The sequence below is a fragment of the Ovis aries genome, chromosome 1 (genome assembly GCF_016772045.2).
Source record: "Ovis aries strain OAR_USU_Benz2616 breed Rambouillet chromosome 1, ARS-UI_Ramb_v3.0, whole genome shotgun sequence".
Taxonomy (NCBI): domain Eukaryota; kingdom Metazoa; phylum Chordata; class Mammalia; order Artiodactyla; family Bovidae; genus Ovis; species Ovis aries.
In genome coordinates, this window is record NC_056054.1 from 90,096,707 (window position 1) to 90,113,615 (window position 16,909).

At 54.6% G+C, this 16,909-nt stretch overlaps 2 protein-coding genes across 9 annotated transcripts; both read right to left on the reverse strand.

Moving 5' to 3' along the window:
* Positions 1-294: 294 nt before the first annotated feature.
* On the reverse strand, positions 295-6,353 carry RHOC (ras homolog family member C). 7 transcript variants are annotated; one of them, XM_027973200.2, is made up of 5 exons: positions 6,306-6,353; positions 2,916-3,079; positions 2,252-2,372; positions 1,793-1,923; positions 295-920 (listed from the first exon to the last, which is right to left on the reverse strand). In XM_027973200.2, exons 2-5 carry the CDS (start codon positions 3,069-3,071, stop codon positions 747-749), a joined length of 582 nt encoding a protein of 193 aa, XP_027829001.1. In that variant the 5' UTR covers positions 3,072-3,079; positions 6,306-6,353; the 3' UTR covers positions 295-746. The 7 variants fall into 7 exon arrangements, with proteins under 7 accessions (XP_027829001.1, XP_042108503.1, XP_060268774.1 ...); XM_042252569.1 differs by having other exon boundaries at positions 2,916-3,158; XM_060412791.1 differs by having other exon boundaries at positions 5,898-6,353.
* On the reverse strand, positions 295-14,996 carry PPM1J (protein phosphatase, Mg2+/Mn2+ dependent 1J). Of its 2 annotated transcripts, none has more exons than XM_042252585.2 (11): positions 14,637-14,996; positions 12,920-13,034; positions 12,140-12,427; positions 11,738-11,850; positions 11,373-11,457; positions 10,484-10,602; positions 10,216-10,279; positions 9,953-10,060; positions 9,741-9,836; positions 6,306-9,541; positions 295-3,079 (listed from the first exon to the last, which is right to left on the reverse strand). In XM_042252585.2, the coding sequence occupies exons 1-10, from the start codon at positions 14,960-14,962 to the stop codon at positions 9,443-9,445; spliced, it is 1,413 nt and encodes a 470-aa protein (XP_042108519.1). In that variant the 5' UTR covers positions 14,963-14,996; the 3' UTR covers positions 295-3,079; positions 6,306-9,442. The 2 variants fall into 2 exon arrangements, with proteins under 2 accessions (XP_042108519.1, XP_027829018.1); XM_027973217.3 differs by having other exon boundaries at positions 9,685-9,836.
* Between the last annotated feature and the right edge of the window lie 1,913 nt (positions 14,997-16,909).

Below are 16,909 nucleotides of genomic sequence, written 5' to 3' on the forward strand. Positions count from 1 at the left end.
CAAACCCACCCCCATCCATCCACCCCCCTTCCAGGGGAGGAAAGCCAGTGGGAGACGACAGAAGCCACCCACAGGCTTCTAAGTTTAGCCTGTTCTCCAGACCACTCCCCTCACCCGCCTCCAAGGCCCAGAGCCAGGAATGACCTCATCCTTTTCTCCAAGACTCCACCCTGCCGGCCGGGAGTCCTGCTTTTGCAAACCTGGGACTGGCCCCTGGTGAGCACCTCAAGAGAGATGGGACTCCAGGCTCACAGCTAAGACAGGGACCTGAAGAGAAAGACAGGAAGACAGACACACATTTTGGAGCCTGTGGCCTTTATTCATGCCCCACACTGAGAATAGCCAGAGACAAGGCTCCTGCCCAAAGCAGAAACACCAGGGGCCTGGGACTCGGTTACACCTGCCAAGTCCCCTACCCCAGATCTGTTGTGAGTAGGAAGTGTATAAAGTGCTGGTGTGATGATCCTCTGGGGAAGGCCAAAGGGACCAAGAGCCCCACCCCAGGATGGAGGCAACAGGAGGAGGGGCTGTGCTCTGAGGGGCAGGATGTACCCCTCTTCCCAGGGTGCTTGTGGGAGGGGGTGTGCCTACGGCCACCACTGTCAGGGCTGGGGAAACTCAATGCAGTCCTGGGCAGGAGGGAATTGGGAAAGGGAGCCTTCAAGGATCCCTGATACACTGGGGTCACAGAGGACAGAGGGAGTTTCTGCAACCCCCTGAAGGAAGGAGGGGAGGTCTTGGGGATCTCAGAGAATGGGGCAGCCCCTCCGGCGCTTATTCTTGCGGACCTGAAGGCCAGCCCTAGTGGCCATCTCAAATACCTCCCGCACCCCCTCCTTGGTTTTGGCTGAGCACTCAAGGTAGCCAAAGGCACTGATCCGGTTCGCCATGTCCCGGCCTTCCTCAGATCGAACAGGTTCCTGGGAAGGTAGACAGACAGTGGTCAAAGAAAGCTGCTGGTTAGGTGCACCTCATCTGTATTTACAACTAAAATAATTACTCCAGCCCCCTTCCCTCGAAGCACCCAAGCCTCAGCCACCATGGGCAACTTCTAAGCAAGAAACCCAAGACTCATGTTTACCTTCAAATTTCTACCAGCCAGCCCTATATCCTACGGTACTCCCTTCTCTTGACTGAATGCAGATCTACGGTCTCCTGACTCACCTCCCTGCCTCCATTCTCACCTTCTTCCAATCCATCCTCTACGGCTGCCAGAATCATTTTTCTAACATGCTGACCTGACCATATCTGTCCCCAGTTTAAAATCTTGCCATAATTATCCTCAAAGTATTCTTTTCATTCTATTGTCCATATTCCTATCCTGGCAGCTCATCCTAATTAACTCATCCTATGGCTGGAAAGCCACTTCTAGGTGCACAAATTAGCCAGCTCCCTGTCTGGGCCTGGCCTTCCCCAACCGCTTCCAACACCCTCCCCGTCCCATGCCCCCATCAGTTCACACCTGATGTGAACCCAGGTGACCCCAAGCAAAGCATCTACTGTAGGAACCCAGTTCCCTGAGGGTGCCAGTTTTCTTACTCATCTTAATAGCCCCGATGCTAAACTGGACAACAGACAAAACGCCAAGTGACCTTAGACAAGTCACTTTGCCCACATCACTTTCATCAAATATCACTGGTTCTCTCACCAAGGTGCAGATGCAAGGGGGTAGGAAGTGGACCCCACCATCACCTCTAACACAGTCAGTAGGAGGGAGGCTCCTTTACCAGCCTGCACGCCCCCAGGGGGTGCCTTCCTCTGCAAGGGGCCCCAGCCTGGCGGTGGCACCCACCTGCTTCATCTTGGCCAGCTCTCTCCGAGTATGCTCATCTTGCCTCAGGTCCTTCTTATTCCCCACCAGGATGATAGGCACATTGGGGCAGAAGTGCTTCACTTCTGGGGTCCACTTCTCAGGAATGTTTTCTGCATAGACATGTCCCAACAGTGGACGATAGATAAACCTAAGTTTGTGCCTCCACTTAGGCTAGAAGGCTCCCCCTGAGTCCTATCTTCCCCATGGCCGAGTCTTAGAGGCTCTTCAGCATGAGAGTCCCTTTCACAGCTCAAAACCCCTCCCCATCACAGTACACATGTTCCCAAGTCCTCCGAGGGCCGGAGTTACCACAGAGGCTAAAGGGTCTCCCCAGTACCCACCCCCACAGCCTCTGAAGATGACTGAGAGGAGCCTAGGCAAGAGCTCCCTCTGGTTGGTTCCAAGAGGTTCTCAGTCCCCTCCTTCCAACACCCTCACCCAGACTGTCGGGGCTGTCGATGGAGAAGCACATGAGGATGACGTCAGTGTCCGGGTAGGAGAGAGGCCGCAGGCGATCATAGTCTTCCTGCCCTGCTGTGTCCCACAGAGCCAGCTCCACCTGACACACAGAACCAGTGCTTAGCCAGCCTGAGGGCCCCAGTCACACACAGCCTCGCCACCCAGAGGCCCTCTCCGAAATCACCATCCCTTAGGTTCACTGAGCGTCTGCCTATTGAGCACCTACTGTGTGCCAGGGACAGGGCTCATCCTTGTCACACAACACAAATAAGGTGAGTCTTTTAAATCCTGAGACAAACTGATCTTTGTGCAGTTTGAGTTGCCATTGTGAGCACCACTATTTTAATTAATCTTCATAAAAACACTCTGAAGAAGACCTTACCATTTCCCCATTTTACATTTGGGGGAACTTAAGCCCAGAGGCAAAGGAATTGGCCCGATTACCGAGCCAGTGTGTTAAAAAAACCAGGAGGCTATCCGGATTTTCTAAAACTGCAACTTTACTTCCTAACTTTCACTGGTTCCAGCAGGGAGAGTAAAACCAGGACATGGGTAGGTGGTAAGGACAGACATTCTAGGTCCCTAAGTGATGGCGGCTGGTGGGGTTCCAAGGTGAGACGGGAAGGGGGCTGTTAGCCTTTACCTGCTTGCCATCCACCTCTATGTCTGCGATGTAGTTCTCAAAGACAGTAGGGACGTAGACCTCTGGGAACTGGTCCTTGCTGAAGACGATGAGAAGGCAGGTCTTCCCACAGGCCCCATCCCCCACGATCACCAGCTTCTTTCGGATGGCAGCCATGGTCAGGGCTGGCAGGGAAGAGGCAGCAGGGATGTTGGGAAAAGCCAGTGAATCCAAAAACACTTCTCTGGGGCCCCCAAGACCTCTCTGGAAACCGAGGCATCCGACAAAAGGAGGGGAGAGAGGGAGGAAAGGAGCTTGCTCAGGCATGTTCTTGCCAAGAACCAATTGTTCAGGCAACTGAGCTTGAAATTCCTAATCTCAAGGTCAGGGACAGGTCTCCCCCATAGGTTAGAATGCACAAGTAGAATACACAAGAAGAACCACCCACTTCGGAGCCAGGAAAGCATGAGTTCTAATCTAATCCACTCACCAACTGTGGGCCCCTGAACACCTTGAAGGGTGGGTGCTCAGGAACCAGGGGTATCTCCAGAAAAGCCAGTTTTTATCCATTCTACATATCAGAGTTTAAAGTCGGACTTATTTGTTACCAGGATTTCAATACTTTCAAAAGATTAATAATTACAAAGGTCCAATCTGGAACACATTGTCCCTCACTCAGCACAAATCATGCCTGCCCACTGCAAAACAAAGAGTTCGACTGATACGGGTGGGTAAGGAAAGACTATTTATCATAACCTAGACGCCAGGTAGGGCTTCCCAGGTGGTTCAGTGGTAAAGAATCTGCCTGCAATGCAGGAGACTCGGGTTTGATCCCTGGGTCAGGAAGATCCCCTGCAGAAGGAAGTGGCTACCTACTCCAGAGGTAGGAGTAGACAGAGGAGCCTGGCGGGCTATAGTCCATGGGGTCACAAAACAGTCCAATACATCCTTGCGACCAAACAGCAGGTGCTAGGTTCTACGTTGGACATTTTGACAAAAATCACTCCCTCTGTCCCCAGAAGCCTAGAAGGTAGTGAGCTTCCCTGTTTTGACAAACTAGGAAAGTGAGACTCATGGAAGCTAAGAGGAATTCGGAGTCATGGCAGAGAAGGCCCTCAGAGTAGGGCTGTGTGACTAGAGTCTGTTGCTTTTCTACATTATCACCCCAGAGGTGGGAAGGAGAGCAGAGCAAGGGGAACCCAGACGGAGGGCAGCAGCAGCGGCCAGCCAGCTTCCCTGGCCCACCCCATCCCAGTCCCCAGGGCCCCGCGTACACAAAGGAGGCTCAGTCCAGGCAGTGCCCACAGCCCACACTTGGGCAGGCTGCCTGCCTCCCCCTTCCTCCTGAGCCTGGCAGCAACACTGGGTCACTCAGCCCCAGGCAGGGGACAATGACCACACTGTAGGGAGCCACACATCTACGGCAGCAGAGCGACCGAGAATAATCCACTAGGGAATCACCTCCACCCACTCCCTGGGACGGCCCCTTCCTCCTCTCTGTCCAGCTCACCCTGAGGCCCTGCCCACCCCTCCCTGTGACTCAGGGCCAGGAGTCAGCTTCCCGGGGTTTCCATGTGTCCCCTGCCCCCAACACACACCGAAGGGCAGCTGCACAGTTCATCACACCTTGCCAGCTTCTTTTTGCCCCTGAAGCTGAGCCTCACTTCCTCCTTCCCTGGGGAGAGGAGCTGACCTCCAGCCGGCTGGAGTTCCCAGGCCCCCAGCCTGGGAGGAAGAGAGGGCGGGCTTCGGGCCTGAGATGAAGTTGAGGCTGTGGGGAGGAGCGGGAGCTGGAGCCGGCGCTGGGAGGAACTCCAAAAGGGAGACAAATGAAGGCCAATTCCAGCGCCAGCCACACAGGGAGTGGTTAAGAAAGAAGGGGACGGTAATCTGATCTCGGCCCCAAACCTGGCTTTTTCTCTCAGTCCCACATCCTGTCAAACTAGGCTGAGCTCCCTCACTCCCCACACACCACCACCACCACCTCACAGCCCAGCCCTGGTCTGCCTTTTTGGAAGCGAATATTACAGCCCAAGGCAAGTTCTCTTCAACAGTGGGATCCCGGGTGGCCTCCCTCCCCTCTACACACACAGGCACAACACTGGGATGAGGGGAAGCGGATGTGAATCAGATGGAATTTATAGGAGCTGAGCGCACAGCCACTCTCTAACACCACAACAGGGGCTTTCTGATATCCCAAAAGGCAAGCAAGAAGGCATTCACCCTGCCAGCTGATTTCCTCCACAAATGGAAACCATCCTTCAGAAAAGGGGGTCTCCTGAAAATTCTACCCAAGTGACCAACTCCCTCTCACATTCCCACAAGTCCATTGGTCCAACTGAGGGAAGACAGGCTGCAGTAGCCCCAACCTGGCACAGGCAGCGTTGATGGACAGATGGAGGGCATTCACCACCAGGGTGAATACCAGTTGCCTAGCTCTGAGTTTGCCACTGCCCTCTCCCACTCCAGCAGGGCAGTTTAGGTAGCACCAGATGGTGCAGGTCAGAGGCCAGAACTCCAGGGCAGGGGCATGCTGGAATGATCTGGAGCACACCCTCCCCTAGCTCATTTAACACTTTCCCTTCAAGCTCAGAGGGGTCCTAGACCCAGGCCAGGCCAAGACACCAGGCCCAAGGCCAAGACAGCAAGGACAACAGCTCCCTGTGAGAGGCAACCCCTGAGGAACTGCCCCACTGACTTCAAGAGGGGCAACCAAACCCCACAGGACGTGGTATGAGTCGAACTCCTGGGGCCTTCCCTGGGATGAAACAGCTCCTCAATCATCTCAAGCTTTCCAGCACACACGCACACACACAAACGGCTTGGATCCTTCCCAATTTCCCGTACCTCCACTCCAGGCCGGCTCCAGAAACCATCCTGGGCGAGGTCCAGACCCCGGAGCAGTGGCAGCCCCCGCGGTCACACCCCACCCTTATTCCTGCCACTTCACAGGCCCGGCGGGGGGGAATTCCCACCTCAAGCCGGACTCGGGCCCCAACTCACACCCCAGCCAAGGTCCACCGCGGGCCGCCAGACTTGGGAGCTGAGCATCTGCGCGGGAGCTCCCTCGCGGAGACCCAAGTTGCCCCCTCTCCTCCTCGCCCTGCCAAGCAGGTTCTGGGAAGCCGAGAGAAGGGAACGGACTTCGACTCGGACACCTAGAGGCGAGAGGCCCTGCGGGACAATTCCCGGCGCCCCCCACAGTAGCCCAGGAGGGCAGGGAGAGGCCCAGCCGTCCGGATCCCCGCGCCGCCCAGACGCCGCGTACGAGGGGAGGGAAGGGGCCCGCGCTCGGGCCAAAGCCCCTCCCCGGCCGGCGCCCCGAGCTCCAGCCAAGTTGGAGAAGAGGGAAAGTGCTCTGCCGGGGACCAATGCCCAGGACTCCGCCGCCCACAGCCCCAACCCGGGTACCTTCCGCTCCGCCGCTTCCAGCTGCGCTGCGGGTGCGGGAGGCAGAGTGACCCGCGGGGCCCCGCCGCCCCGCCCTCCTCCAGCGCCGCGGCGGGGAGGGGCGACTGGCCGGGAGGGGCGGGCCGGGCGGCTCTCGGCTCCGCCCGCCCCCGGCCCCCGCCCGCGGCCCCAGGCGGTAGCCCGGCGCTGGCCCGCGGGGTCCGGGAGATGCCTGGACTGCGGAGGAGCGGGCGGCGGGGCTAGGCGCGGCGAACTGGACCCGGGAGGACTCTGCCTCAGCGCCACCTTCCAGCTCTTACGGGCGGACCGGCGTCGGGAAAGTTGAGAGGCGCCCGGGGTGGGGTCAGGAAAGGGCCGCTGCTGCCCTCCCGTGGCTGAGCGGCCACCCGCGCCTACACCACCTGGGTGGTGTCCCGTGGGAGGCGGGACTGGGAAAAGCGGCTTCGGGGACGCCGGAGGAAGGGGCTGCGGGAAATCCCCACCCTCTTAGAATCTTTGCGCAGTAAGTACAGCCCAGCATCATCCCCCAGCCTCGGAGACCTTTCAGAACCTTTGAGATTCAGGGGCACTTGGTTCCACCTTGCAATTACCTTCCATCTCCCTACCCGGAATTTCCAACTCCTACCCATCCTTCAAAGGGCATTCTTGGAAATCTTTCTGGATTCCCCAGCTAAGAATTCAGTTCCCACCTGCACTGTCTTATTTCTGTGCTTCTAGGGACACCTCCCAGGTGCTCTAGAGGCCTCGCAGGTGGCTCAAGTGATAAAGAATTCGCCTGCCAATGCAGGAGACACAGGCAGGAGAGGCCGGTTCAATCCCTAGGTCAGGAAGATCCCCTGAAGGAGGAAATGGTAACCCACTGTAGTATTCTTGCTTGGGGAAATCCCATGGACAGAGGAGTCTGGTGGGCTACAGTCCATGGGGTTACAAAGAGCCAGACAGGACAGAGCACAGTTCACACGTAGCACAGGGACACCTAGCTTGCTTTGACTTGTGTGTTGAGTATTTACCAAAACGTGTATCTTTTTCCCTGAAAGGTACATGAGGAAGTGAATGGAGGATGAGGAGTCTACTTACATTTTATTAGCTTGTGCAGGGCACACTACATAGCTTCTAATAGTCATCACAGATTTTTGGGTTAAGTATACACATCCCCTTTTACCTGTAAGGAAACTGAGGCTCAAGAAGTCAGTGACTTGTCCAAATTTTGCCATATGTACATGGCAGAGCAAAATCTCAGAGAGTCAGGCCTGTCTGGCTCCAAAGCTGGTCTCTCTCCCTGCTGCCCACTGTGATCCTTCACTCTGTCCCTTCTCACTTTCTGGCACAATGTGTGGCACGTAATAGGTTTTCAACAAATATTTGCTGAATGAATGAATGTTACAAGTCATACAGACTTTAAAGATCTGACAAGCAACCCACACATCTGCTAAATGAGGAAACTGAGGTCCACAGCAGTTTGGTCCCAATCCTCTTAAGTGGCTCAATAGACCTAGCTATGTACTCAGTTCAGATCAGTTTCTATCTTCAAAGAACTTGTGATCTAAATCCAGAATACAGACAAATTAAAGATAAGTAATAGTTATTGAACCCTTATTACACAGACCGGGCTATGCATACATGAACTACTTTAGTCCTATAACCACCTTGTGAGGTAGTACTGTAATGCCCATTTTTCCAAAAAGCAAGTTGAGGCTCAGAGAGATTGCACACTTCTTAGTTGGATTTTTGGCACCAGGACCAAACAGCAGGACTTTCAGCCCCCTGCTACTTCACTGCTACTCTGTACCAAGTCCTCATATAGACAGTTACAGTACAAGAGGCGAGCACTGTAGTGCAGGCATGCATGGGCTGTGGAAGAACAGAAGTGTTCAAGTTGCAGTGATGCATTGATTTTAAATGTGTTGGAGCTACGCTAGACCCACAGAGTTGTGGAAATCCCAAGAGGGTGGTGGTGGAGAAAGACAGGACTGGAGAAGGAAGCAGTGGCCCCATCAAGAGCTGAGGGTTAGGGTTAGCTGAGTGTCCATTTTGGTCTAGGTGCAGTAAGGAGCCACTGAAGTGCTCTCTCAGAGGAATCACCAACTTAGATTCACGTGGTAGAAATGGCTCCTTGGCTGCTGTGTGTAATCTTTACTGGGTAAACAGGGAAGTGGCTTGGGAATGAAATCAGCAGGTAAGTTAGGAGGCTTGTATACTAAAGGACTACAGTAGTGACTTTGTGTGTGTGCTCAGTCATTCAGTCGTGTCTGACTCTTTGCAGCCCCATGGAGTGTAGCCCGTCAGGCTCCTCTGTCCATGGGATTTCCCAGGCAAGAATACTGGAGTGGGTTGCCATTTCCTTCCTTCTCCAGGGGCTTTTCTTGACCCAGGGATCAGACCCAGGGATGGAACCCACATCTCTTGTGTCTCCTGTATTGGCAGGTGGATTCTTTACCACTGGGCCACCTAATAGAAATATGTTTTTAAATATTTAATCATCAATACTTTATGATTGGTTAGCTTGATGAGGGAGAAAGAGAAACCAAAGGTGATCAGCTCCAAGAATTCTAATTTGAGTAGCTGAGCTGGTGCCCCCTGAGATAGAGCCAGGAGAAGGATGTATTTGTGGGAGAAATGATGGATTCATTTGGAGGAATGTTGAGTTGAAGTGCTTGTGGGATATCAAGGGGATGTTTGGAAGACCACTGGGATATGTAGGTCTAAGGTTCAGGAAAAGTCTGGACTGGAAAGGGTGCCTTGGAAGACACCAGCTCTAGGATGAAGTCACAGAACAGGATGAGAGTGTGTGGAGTAGGAAGAGCAGAGCAAAGAGCCTAGGAACATTACATTTTTAGGGCTCTTCTGGCATTCTTTCCACCACCCCAAAGACTTAAAACTTCAGTTTTAAGTCAAAGTAAATAAAGACACACATCTTTATTCATCTGGTTTATTTGCCAAGAGCTATAACTGTAGATCTAACTGGCACCCCTTCTTCAGTTAAGTTGCCACTAAAGAAGGTGGGGGAGACAACTTCAGAATTTGGGTTGGGAGAGGCATAAGCATGGAGAGGCTGGGATGGTGGTGGGAGGTTCAGGGCTTGAGCCTCTCAGGAGTAACTGCCTGGCCCTCCCAGGGGGATGACGAAGACTGAGATATCATCCCCGGAACCCAGCTTGTTGTTGGGGAGACGCCAACCACGGTCCCGGGGTGTGCCCCGGGCCCCCAGGACCAGAGCTTGGGCCAGAGCTGTGTACCTGCCAGGAGCACATGTGCACATTCATGTACCAACACGTCTATGGGAAGGTGGGTACACAGGCCCTCACGTGGGTCTCCCAGCATCGCTTCCCTTGTCCCTTCCTTCCCCATCGTCATCCCCTTGCCACCATACAACCCCTACCTGCTGGGGTCATTGGGCTCATAGGCTGACAGCACCCTGTCCACAGTGGCAGCTACCTCACAGTCACTGGTGACGTCCCACAGCCCATCTGTTCCCAGGACTAGCACGTCATCTGGACAGTGCTCGTACTGCGTCAGGTCATACACTCGCACCTGGTGGGGCAAGAGGGTACAGAGGGAGCCTGGTGATAAAGCAACCTCGGGTAAAAGCTAGCCCAAGACCCCCAGAGGAGGGAGGGCATGGCTAAGGAGGTGCCCGTGCAGCTCACCTCAGGGAAACAGGAGAGGAAGGGCTTGATGGGCAGGGTGGAACTGCAGACCCTGAGGTTGTGGTCTCCCAAGCCCCGGGTCACCCCAATGGTGGCCATCACTCGAGCCTAAAGAAAATGAGGAGGGGGTGCTGCTCTAGCCCTCTCCCGAGTCTCTGGGACCATGGACCCTCTCCACCCCGACCCTCAGGTAGAACCTCCACCTCCCTAGACAAGTTGTGGTGGGTCCTCCTGCCCTCTCCCGCCTCTACCATGGAGTTTACCTTTTTGCCCTCCCCACAGACCAGAGGAAACCTGAGATCCTCCAGCTCGATCTTTTTGTAGGCCCTGGGGAGGGGGAGTAGAGGAGGCATCACCCAGGCATCAAAGCCCCTCTCCCCTAGGAGCCACACCCCTTATACAAACCCCTTAAGAAGGGGCACACACCCCCCAACTCCCAGCCTAGCCCGGCCTCCAGCGTCCACCTTGCTGCTGGCCATGGACTGGTTGTGTTGCCATGGAAATGGGCCCCAGCTCTGAGGGAAGTGTTACCAGCCAGTCATGTTCTGGTCCCGGTACAGCATCCTCTGCCCCAGCTCCTTAGGCTGAACTCTGCGGGGGAACTCGAGGTGGGTGAATTCACCACCCAGCAGCTCTGGTTTCAGGAAGCCCTGGGATTGGGAGTGACCAGAGAGAGCAGAGGGCCAGGGGGCATTAGGTTTACAGGACATCCTGGTGTACAGATGATGTTAATTATAGCAGACCCTTAAGTGGAGTTCGGGTGGGAGACCTGGGTTCAATCCCTGGGTCAGGAAGATCCCCTGGAGAAGGAAATGGCAACCCACTCCAGTATTCTTGCCTGGAGAATCCCATGGACAGAAGAGCCTGGTGGGCTACAGTCCACGGGGTCCCAAAGAGTTGGACATGACTGAATGACTAACACTTTTTACTTTAAGTGGAGTTTACTCTGTAACATGTACTGTTCTCATATTAACATATACTAACTCATTTACCCTCATAACAGCCTTTAAGGTAGGAACTCCTGATGCATGGAGAAGCTAAGGGAGTTGTCAAAGATCACACAATTAGCAAAGTCCTGAAACCAAGGCTTGGCAGCCCAGCTCCTAAGCCATTGCTTTAAAGCACCAAGCCATCCTGTTCCTTAGGGGCCTTGCTGTTTCCTTTCCCCACCTCTGACTGCACTTCCTTCCTCAGTGGAGGCCACAGTGGGAGCTTTGGGGCAGCCCATGTTCCTTCCTGTTGTGTCCTCCACTCCAGCCCAGCCCGGCACTCCTTAGTCTGTGAAGGGGCCTTCCCAGTAAGCTCCAGTAAGGAGCTGTCTGTCTGTATGGTGGGGGTGGGAGAGTCCTTGGGACCTGGCAGTACAGAGAGGCACAAGATTCCACAAGGAATGAGAGCAGAGGGTTTGGTTCTTACTTACAAGCAGCTGAAGACGCTGGCGCTCAGTCTCCGGGGTGAACTCCCGGGACATTGGAATGACTTCACCATTCCGGACAATGATGGCTCTGCCCAGAGAAAGAAAAGATTTGGACTTGGCTCTCCTCAGCACCCTCACATGAAGAATTCCAAAAAGACAAGGCCTGCCCTCACAGCCCCTCACCCAGACCTCATTTTTTTCCCCTCATAGTTACTTCAAGCCATTCCTTGTCTGTGATCCCTCCTGACCCAGTCTAGTCTGATTTTTAACACCCACCACTTCATTCTCTTCTATTCCTCCATCCCAGAAAGTTGACCGCCCCCCCCCCCGCCCCACCCACAGCCTTTTTAAAAGCTCCCACCTCATACCTGCTGTCACCTGCGTTGGCCACGTACACCTTGCCTAGCAAGTAGACCACAACCAGTGCACAGCAGCCCCCTTCCACTTGTTGGCCACGCCGCTCCCGGGCCATCTGCCCATCCTGCCATATGAGGAAGGGTCAAAGCGGGGTGGATGAAGAAGAGACTCAATACACACAGCCACCCGGCCCACATCTGCAGAAATAAACTGGCCCAGGCCAGCCACACTGGTGGAGAGGAAGGAAGACATCTGTATAACACACCCTCCCTCCCCGCCTCTGAACCAAGTTCTGCTCAGGTTTTCGAAGCTGTTATGGGTTCTCAGAGTCACCTCCTCAGGCCACCTGACTCCTATACATAGTTGACCAGAGTGTTAGCCTGGCAGGCCCTTGGCCTGGGCCACCCACTTACCATGAGCTGGAAGGCATTCTCAATGGCACCCACTACCAGGCTCTCATGAGTCACTTCCTTCTGTGAAGACCAGCAGGATTGAGGACCAACCAACTGAGAGGAATCAGAGGAACCTGGAGCCCCCGGGGTGGACGGGAGGCAGAGGGGGGGCGGTAAGGGGTCCTGGAGTATCTCTACCAGGTCTTTTAGCTGCTCCCGAATGTGGCGATGCAGAAGCCTAGAGGCCATTTCAGCAGCCCCGCCCCCTGCATGCCCGTCAAACAGACCCCAGTAGTAGAAGCAGAGTCCCTGGGGAAGGAAAAGTTGGAGGTGAGTGAGTGAGTGAGTGTGTGTGTGTGTGTGTGTGTGTGTGTGTGTGTGTGTGTTTTATGCAGGGAGAAAAGCAAGACTCTGGGCATCCATATAAACATCAGAAAGGAAGTCAGAGTTTGGTATTAAAGGCAAATTAGATTTATTCATTCATTCACCAAGGGCCTACAATGTGTCTAAAAGCAAAGTATCAAAAGAGTCAAAGGATAAAGATGCAAACATAAGCAATGGTAATTATTTAAATTATCAATAAATACATGAGCATCTACATTTTAGGTGGAAAACTAAATATTCATACTGACATGGTAGAATCTAACTGAACAATGTCAGATAAAGGTTCTGTGCCATAGGCAGAAAGCTAGTGATTTAGGAGGTATTGCGTGGCTCAGATGAAAAACTAAATGCCTAGAATCCCTGGGGAGAGGTGTCTCCCATGTCTCTGGAGGCTAGGAAAGGGGGTGGGGGGCTTACCTGGCCTCGGCTAGGCTCCCTAGGTGCCCCTGAAACACTCCTCCGGCCTTCCACATACACCACTTCACAGCAAGCCTGGTCCTCATTGTGCCGGCTCTTGCCAGCGTTGATGACCCTATCAGGCCAGAGTGACCACATCAGGTTGGATACCAGGCCAGGTCCTGGAATAACTCCCACCTTAGACACACATACCCTCTCTGGCCTGCTGGCCAAGCTGAGAAAGGTCACAGCCACCTGGGAACCAGGCCAGAGGGAGGAGGAGAAGGGAGGCAGGGCAAGTCACAAGGAGTACAGTCTGGGTGTCAGGCTCCACCGCTTCTAGAAAGGCCACAGCCACAGCAGCACTTTCCCACCTCAGTCCTCCCACCTCTGGCTAAGGGGACATCCTGATGGTGCTACTGGGGGAAGGCCTGGATGAAGGGGAGGAGGTTTTAATTCCTGGCTTGCCAAGATCCTACATCCACCCTGGTGCACCTCCCCCCAAACTGTTCTAGTGCCCTATCCACAAGACCCCACCCTACCCTCACAAGTACACCCACCTTTATCCTAAAATCATCCAGTGAAAGTTTCTGCTGCTTTGTTTTTTTTGTTTTTGTTTTTTGACTGCTTGTGGGGGTCTTAGTTTCCCAATCAGGGATGGAACCTGAGCGCCCTGTGTTGGAAGCTTGGCGTCTTAACATGGAAGTCCCAGTTTCTGCTGCTTTGGCAAAGAGTAAGTGTACCAGCCCATATCAGGAAAGAGGAATTGAAATAGGGTAGGAGTGGAAGACCCCATGGACTGTGCTGGAGCCACACAACCCCAAACTCTTTCCAAATAGGAAGTTAAAGGAGCTGATAGTGGGGCCACAGGTCCGCCAGCCACCACCCTCAGCCCCTGGGCACCCTCAGCTTCCTAAGTGCTCTGCTTTCCCAGCAGATGCATTAAAAATCCACGGGCCCTATGGGAATTCCCTGGCGGTCCAGTGGTTAGGTGCTTTCACCTCCAATCCCGTATCTCTGGTCAGGGAACTAAGATCCCTCATGACATACAGACAGACAAACAAAACCCAGGTGGCCTTGGAGCAAGCCGGCTGCTCCTGCCACTCTGACCGCTCTGGCCCGAGGGTCCACTTCCTTGCCTGGCCAGGGCAAGTCCACCCACCAAAGGGTGTTCAAGGGGGCCCTCCCGCTTCCCCCGGGCGCCCCCCGCCCCCTACCTTCCGCCCCTGGGAAAGCCGGCGGCAGCCTGGTGTCGAGGGCTATTTCTGGGTGTGGAGGGGGAGGGGAACGGTAAGAGGGACAGGGAACTGGGGCGCTGGGGTCGGGAAGCCCAACGAATTTTTCCAGCTGCCATCTCCTATGTTACAAGGGACCCCCGGCCCTTGACACCTCCCCTGTCTTGGCCGCTAAACTACGGGGCCGCGGCTGAGAACTGGCCAACTCATCGCTCACGGGCCCTTCGCCCTCCCGGCTCTGGGAGAGAACAAGGTTCTGAAGCGGCGCGGGTGAGGACAGTCAGGGAGCTAGAAGATCCTGAGAAAAAGCTGCACCCGACTTGAGAAAGGGCTGGGAGCGGGTGCGGCCCGAAGCCCAGGGAAAGCAAAGGTCCTGGGAAAAGGGAGCCCCCTGGCACCGAGCGCGGCGAGGGGGATGCATCCCAGGGCCGGGAATGCCGAGGTGGGGAGGAGGTTGGGAGGGGGAGTCCCATCCTGGTTAGGGTGCCCCTGGGGGCGCTCACTCGGCGTAGCCCGTGCTCCAAGGCAGGCGACGGCCGGTGTCCGGTGGGCTTTGCACAGCCCGGCCAGCGTGGTCGTCGGCGCGTCGCAGCCCCCCGGGGCTCAGCTGCAGAAAAGTCGGTCGGGAGAAGCTTGCTCGAGCCTCTACTGTCCTCGCTGGAGCCGCACCCCCGCTCCCAGCCCTGGCCGGAGGACTCCTAGGAGCTTGTGGAGGGGCAGCGGGTGGCGCCGAGGTCGCGTTGGGCAGGTCTGGCGACTTGGGGCGCGAAGGCGGGGCGCCCCCAGAGCTCACCAGGTGCGCCACGGCCGAGCGCACCCGGTTTAGCATGCTGCCTCCCTGCCCCGCCCTCGGCCGTGGCCCCGCCCCAGAGCAGGCCCCGCCCCCTAGGGCTCGCGAGGGGCGGTGCTCGCTCTGGTCGGTTCGGTCCCTCCATTGGCTCCCCGCCCCCAGGCAGGTCCCCGGCAAAACTTCCCGGCTCCCGGACCCGCCCCGCGGGCTAGTGGCCTCTACCCGCCCCGTCCGGCTTCTCCCGCCTCCGTTTTTTAGGGGAAGAAGGGTCTGCTGTTGTAGGGAGGGAACAGAGAGAAGGAAATCTTACTTCAGCCTTGCTCTACATTAGACATCAGCTAGAACTTCCCCATTGTGACGGGAAGGTGGTGTCTCCTCGACCTCGGTTCGTTGTGGCCAGCCTGCCCAGAGGTTGGTGGAGCTGATGACTTCCATCAAAGACCTATGGGTGTGAAGCTCTGGTGTGATAACACCTCTGGCTTGGTCTGCCAGAGTGAGAATGAGGGCGAGCGAACTGTTGCTGGGTTGCTGTGGAGATGGTAACAAGGCAGGCTGGAGCCAGTCATCCTGCACTGGGGAGCTGGATAAGTTCCTGGATTCCTAGAGGCACTGTTCCCCGTGAAGACCACCTCTAGATCCGTCAGAGCGGTTGCCACTCCATTTTTCTTCAGGACCCAATTTCTTCCCATATTTCCATATTTAAAACACCTTCCCTGGTGGTTCAGATGGTAAAGCGTCTGCCTGCAATGCGGGAGACCTGGGTTCGATCCCTGGGTTGGGAAGATCCCCTGGAGAAGGAAATGGCAACCCACTCCAGTACTCTTGCCTGGAAAATTCCATGGACAGAGGAGCCTGGTAGGCTACAGTCCATAGGGTTACAAAGAGTCGGACATGACTGAGCAACTTCACTTTCTTTCTTTACCACAGAATTAGGTAGTAAGAATAACAACAATGACTACCATTTATTGAGGACTAACTACATAATGGTCCCTCTGCAAAGCGCTTTCTGTACTTCAGGCCCTTTACACTGCACACTAACCCTACCTAGGTTTTTGTTATGTTCTTTTTATGGATGAGGCATGTCTGGACGCTCCTGTTATTTTACATGACTTATTCCAGGAGGTCAACCACCCAGTGTGAAATTTATGCCTGTGTCCATTTCCCAACCACCTAAACTGATACTATCTTAAGAATCTAGATCAGAGAAGAAGAGTTAAGAAGAGATAGGTGAAGAGCAGAAAAGTGGGGGTTCCTTTTCTCTCACCCTCTTTCTCTTAACACAGAGACTGAGAGCAATCCAGGTGCACAACTTCTGTGACTGCCACCGGGGGGAGACAGAGGCCAGGCTAAGTGCCTAGCTGAGAGGGGAGGGCAGTACAGACAGGCTGCTGAAAGAGCTATGGTCCCTAAGCCTGGGAATTGATTGGGCTTCCAGAGACACCTCCTTCCCCATGCATGGTTCAAATGGGGACAAGGCCCTTAAGGTCCTAATGCAAGTTAGGGTAGTCCTCAGAGGTCACTGGCACCCAGTTCATGATGGGTATTCCACCTCTGGACTGTCTGGTGGGTGCTTCCTGACCACGACTCTGTTCCTGGCTACCCTGTAGCCCCAGAAGGGGTGACTTTCCTGGTAGCTTCCAAATAAAAATATCACAATGGTCATTCAGGTTGGTAGACTTCTGTAATTACACCTACACCCTGGGCAGAGAGAAATAAAAAAGAAGTCACAAGAAAAGAGAACACAAAAGTCAGACCCAAGGCACACAGAGTGGCAAGGCAGATGGAGATAAAGGACTTGCTGCTGCTGCTAAGGATATTTCCCTCCTGTTTGAGAAAAACTGAAATGAGCTCACAGATAAATGGCATAAACAGCTACAGCAAGCTAAAGACAGAAGAAAAAAATACAACATCCTGGCTATTTTTATTATTCAGTGTTTCTGGGACAGTTTGCTTACCACTTCTCTGTGTCACTCAGCTCCGTAATTC

Bases quoted from the DNA above. Each gene is read 5' to 3' on its own strand.
- RHOC (XM_027973200.2), bottom strand. From the start codon at position 3,071: ATGGCTGCCATCCGAAAGAAGCTGGTGATCGTGGGGGATGGGGCCTGT. The intron at 2,373-2,915 runs GTAAAGGCTAAC...TCTGTGTGTCAG, and splicing joins TAGAGGTGGATGGCAAGCAG to GTGGAGCTGGCTCTGTGGGA. The intron at 921-1,792 runs GTGGGTGCCACC...CTACCTTCCCAG, and splicing joins AGCTGGCCAAGATGAAGCAG to GAACCTGTTCGATCTGAGGA.
- PPM1J (XM_027973217.3), bottom strand. From the start codon at position 14,962: ATGCTAAACCGGGTGCGCTCGGCCGTGGCGCACCTGGTGAGCTCTGGG. The intron at 13,035-14,636 runs GTGAGCGCCCCC...CTGGCCTGATAG, and splicing joins TGGAGCACGGGCTACGCCGA to GGTCATCAACGCTGGCAAGA. The intron at 12,428-12,919 runs GTAAGCCCCCCA...TTCCTTCCCCAG, and splicing joins GGGAGCCTAGCCGAGGCCAG to GGACTCTGCTTCTACTACTG.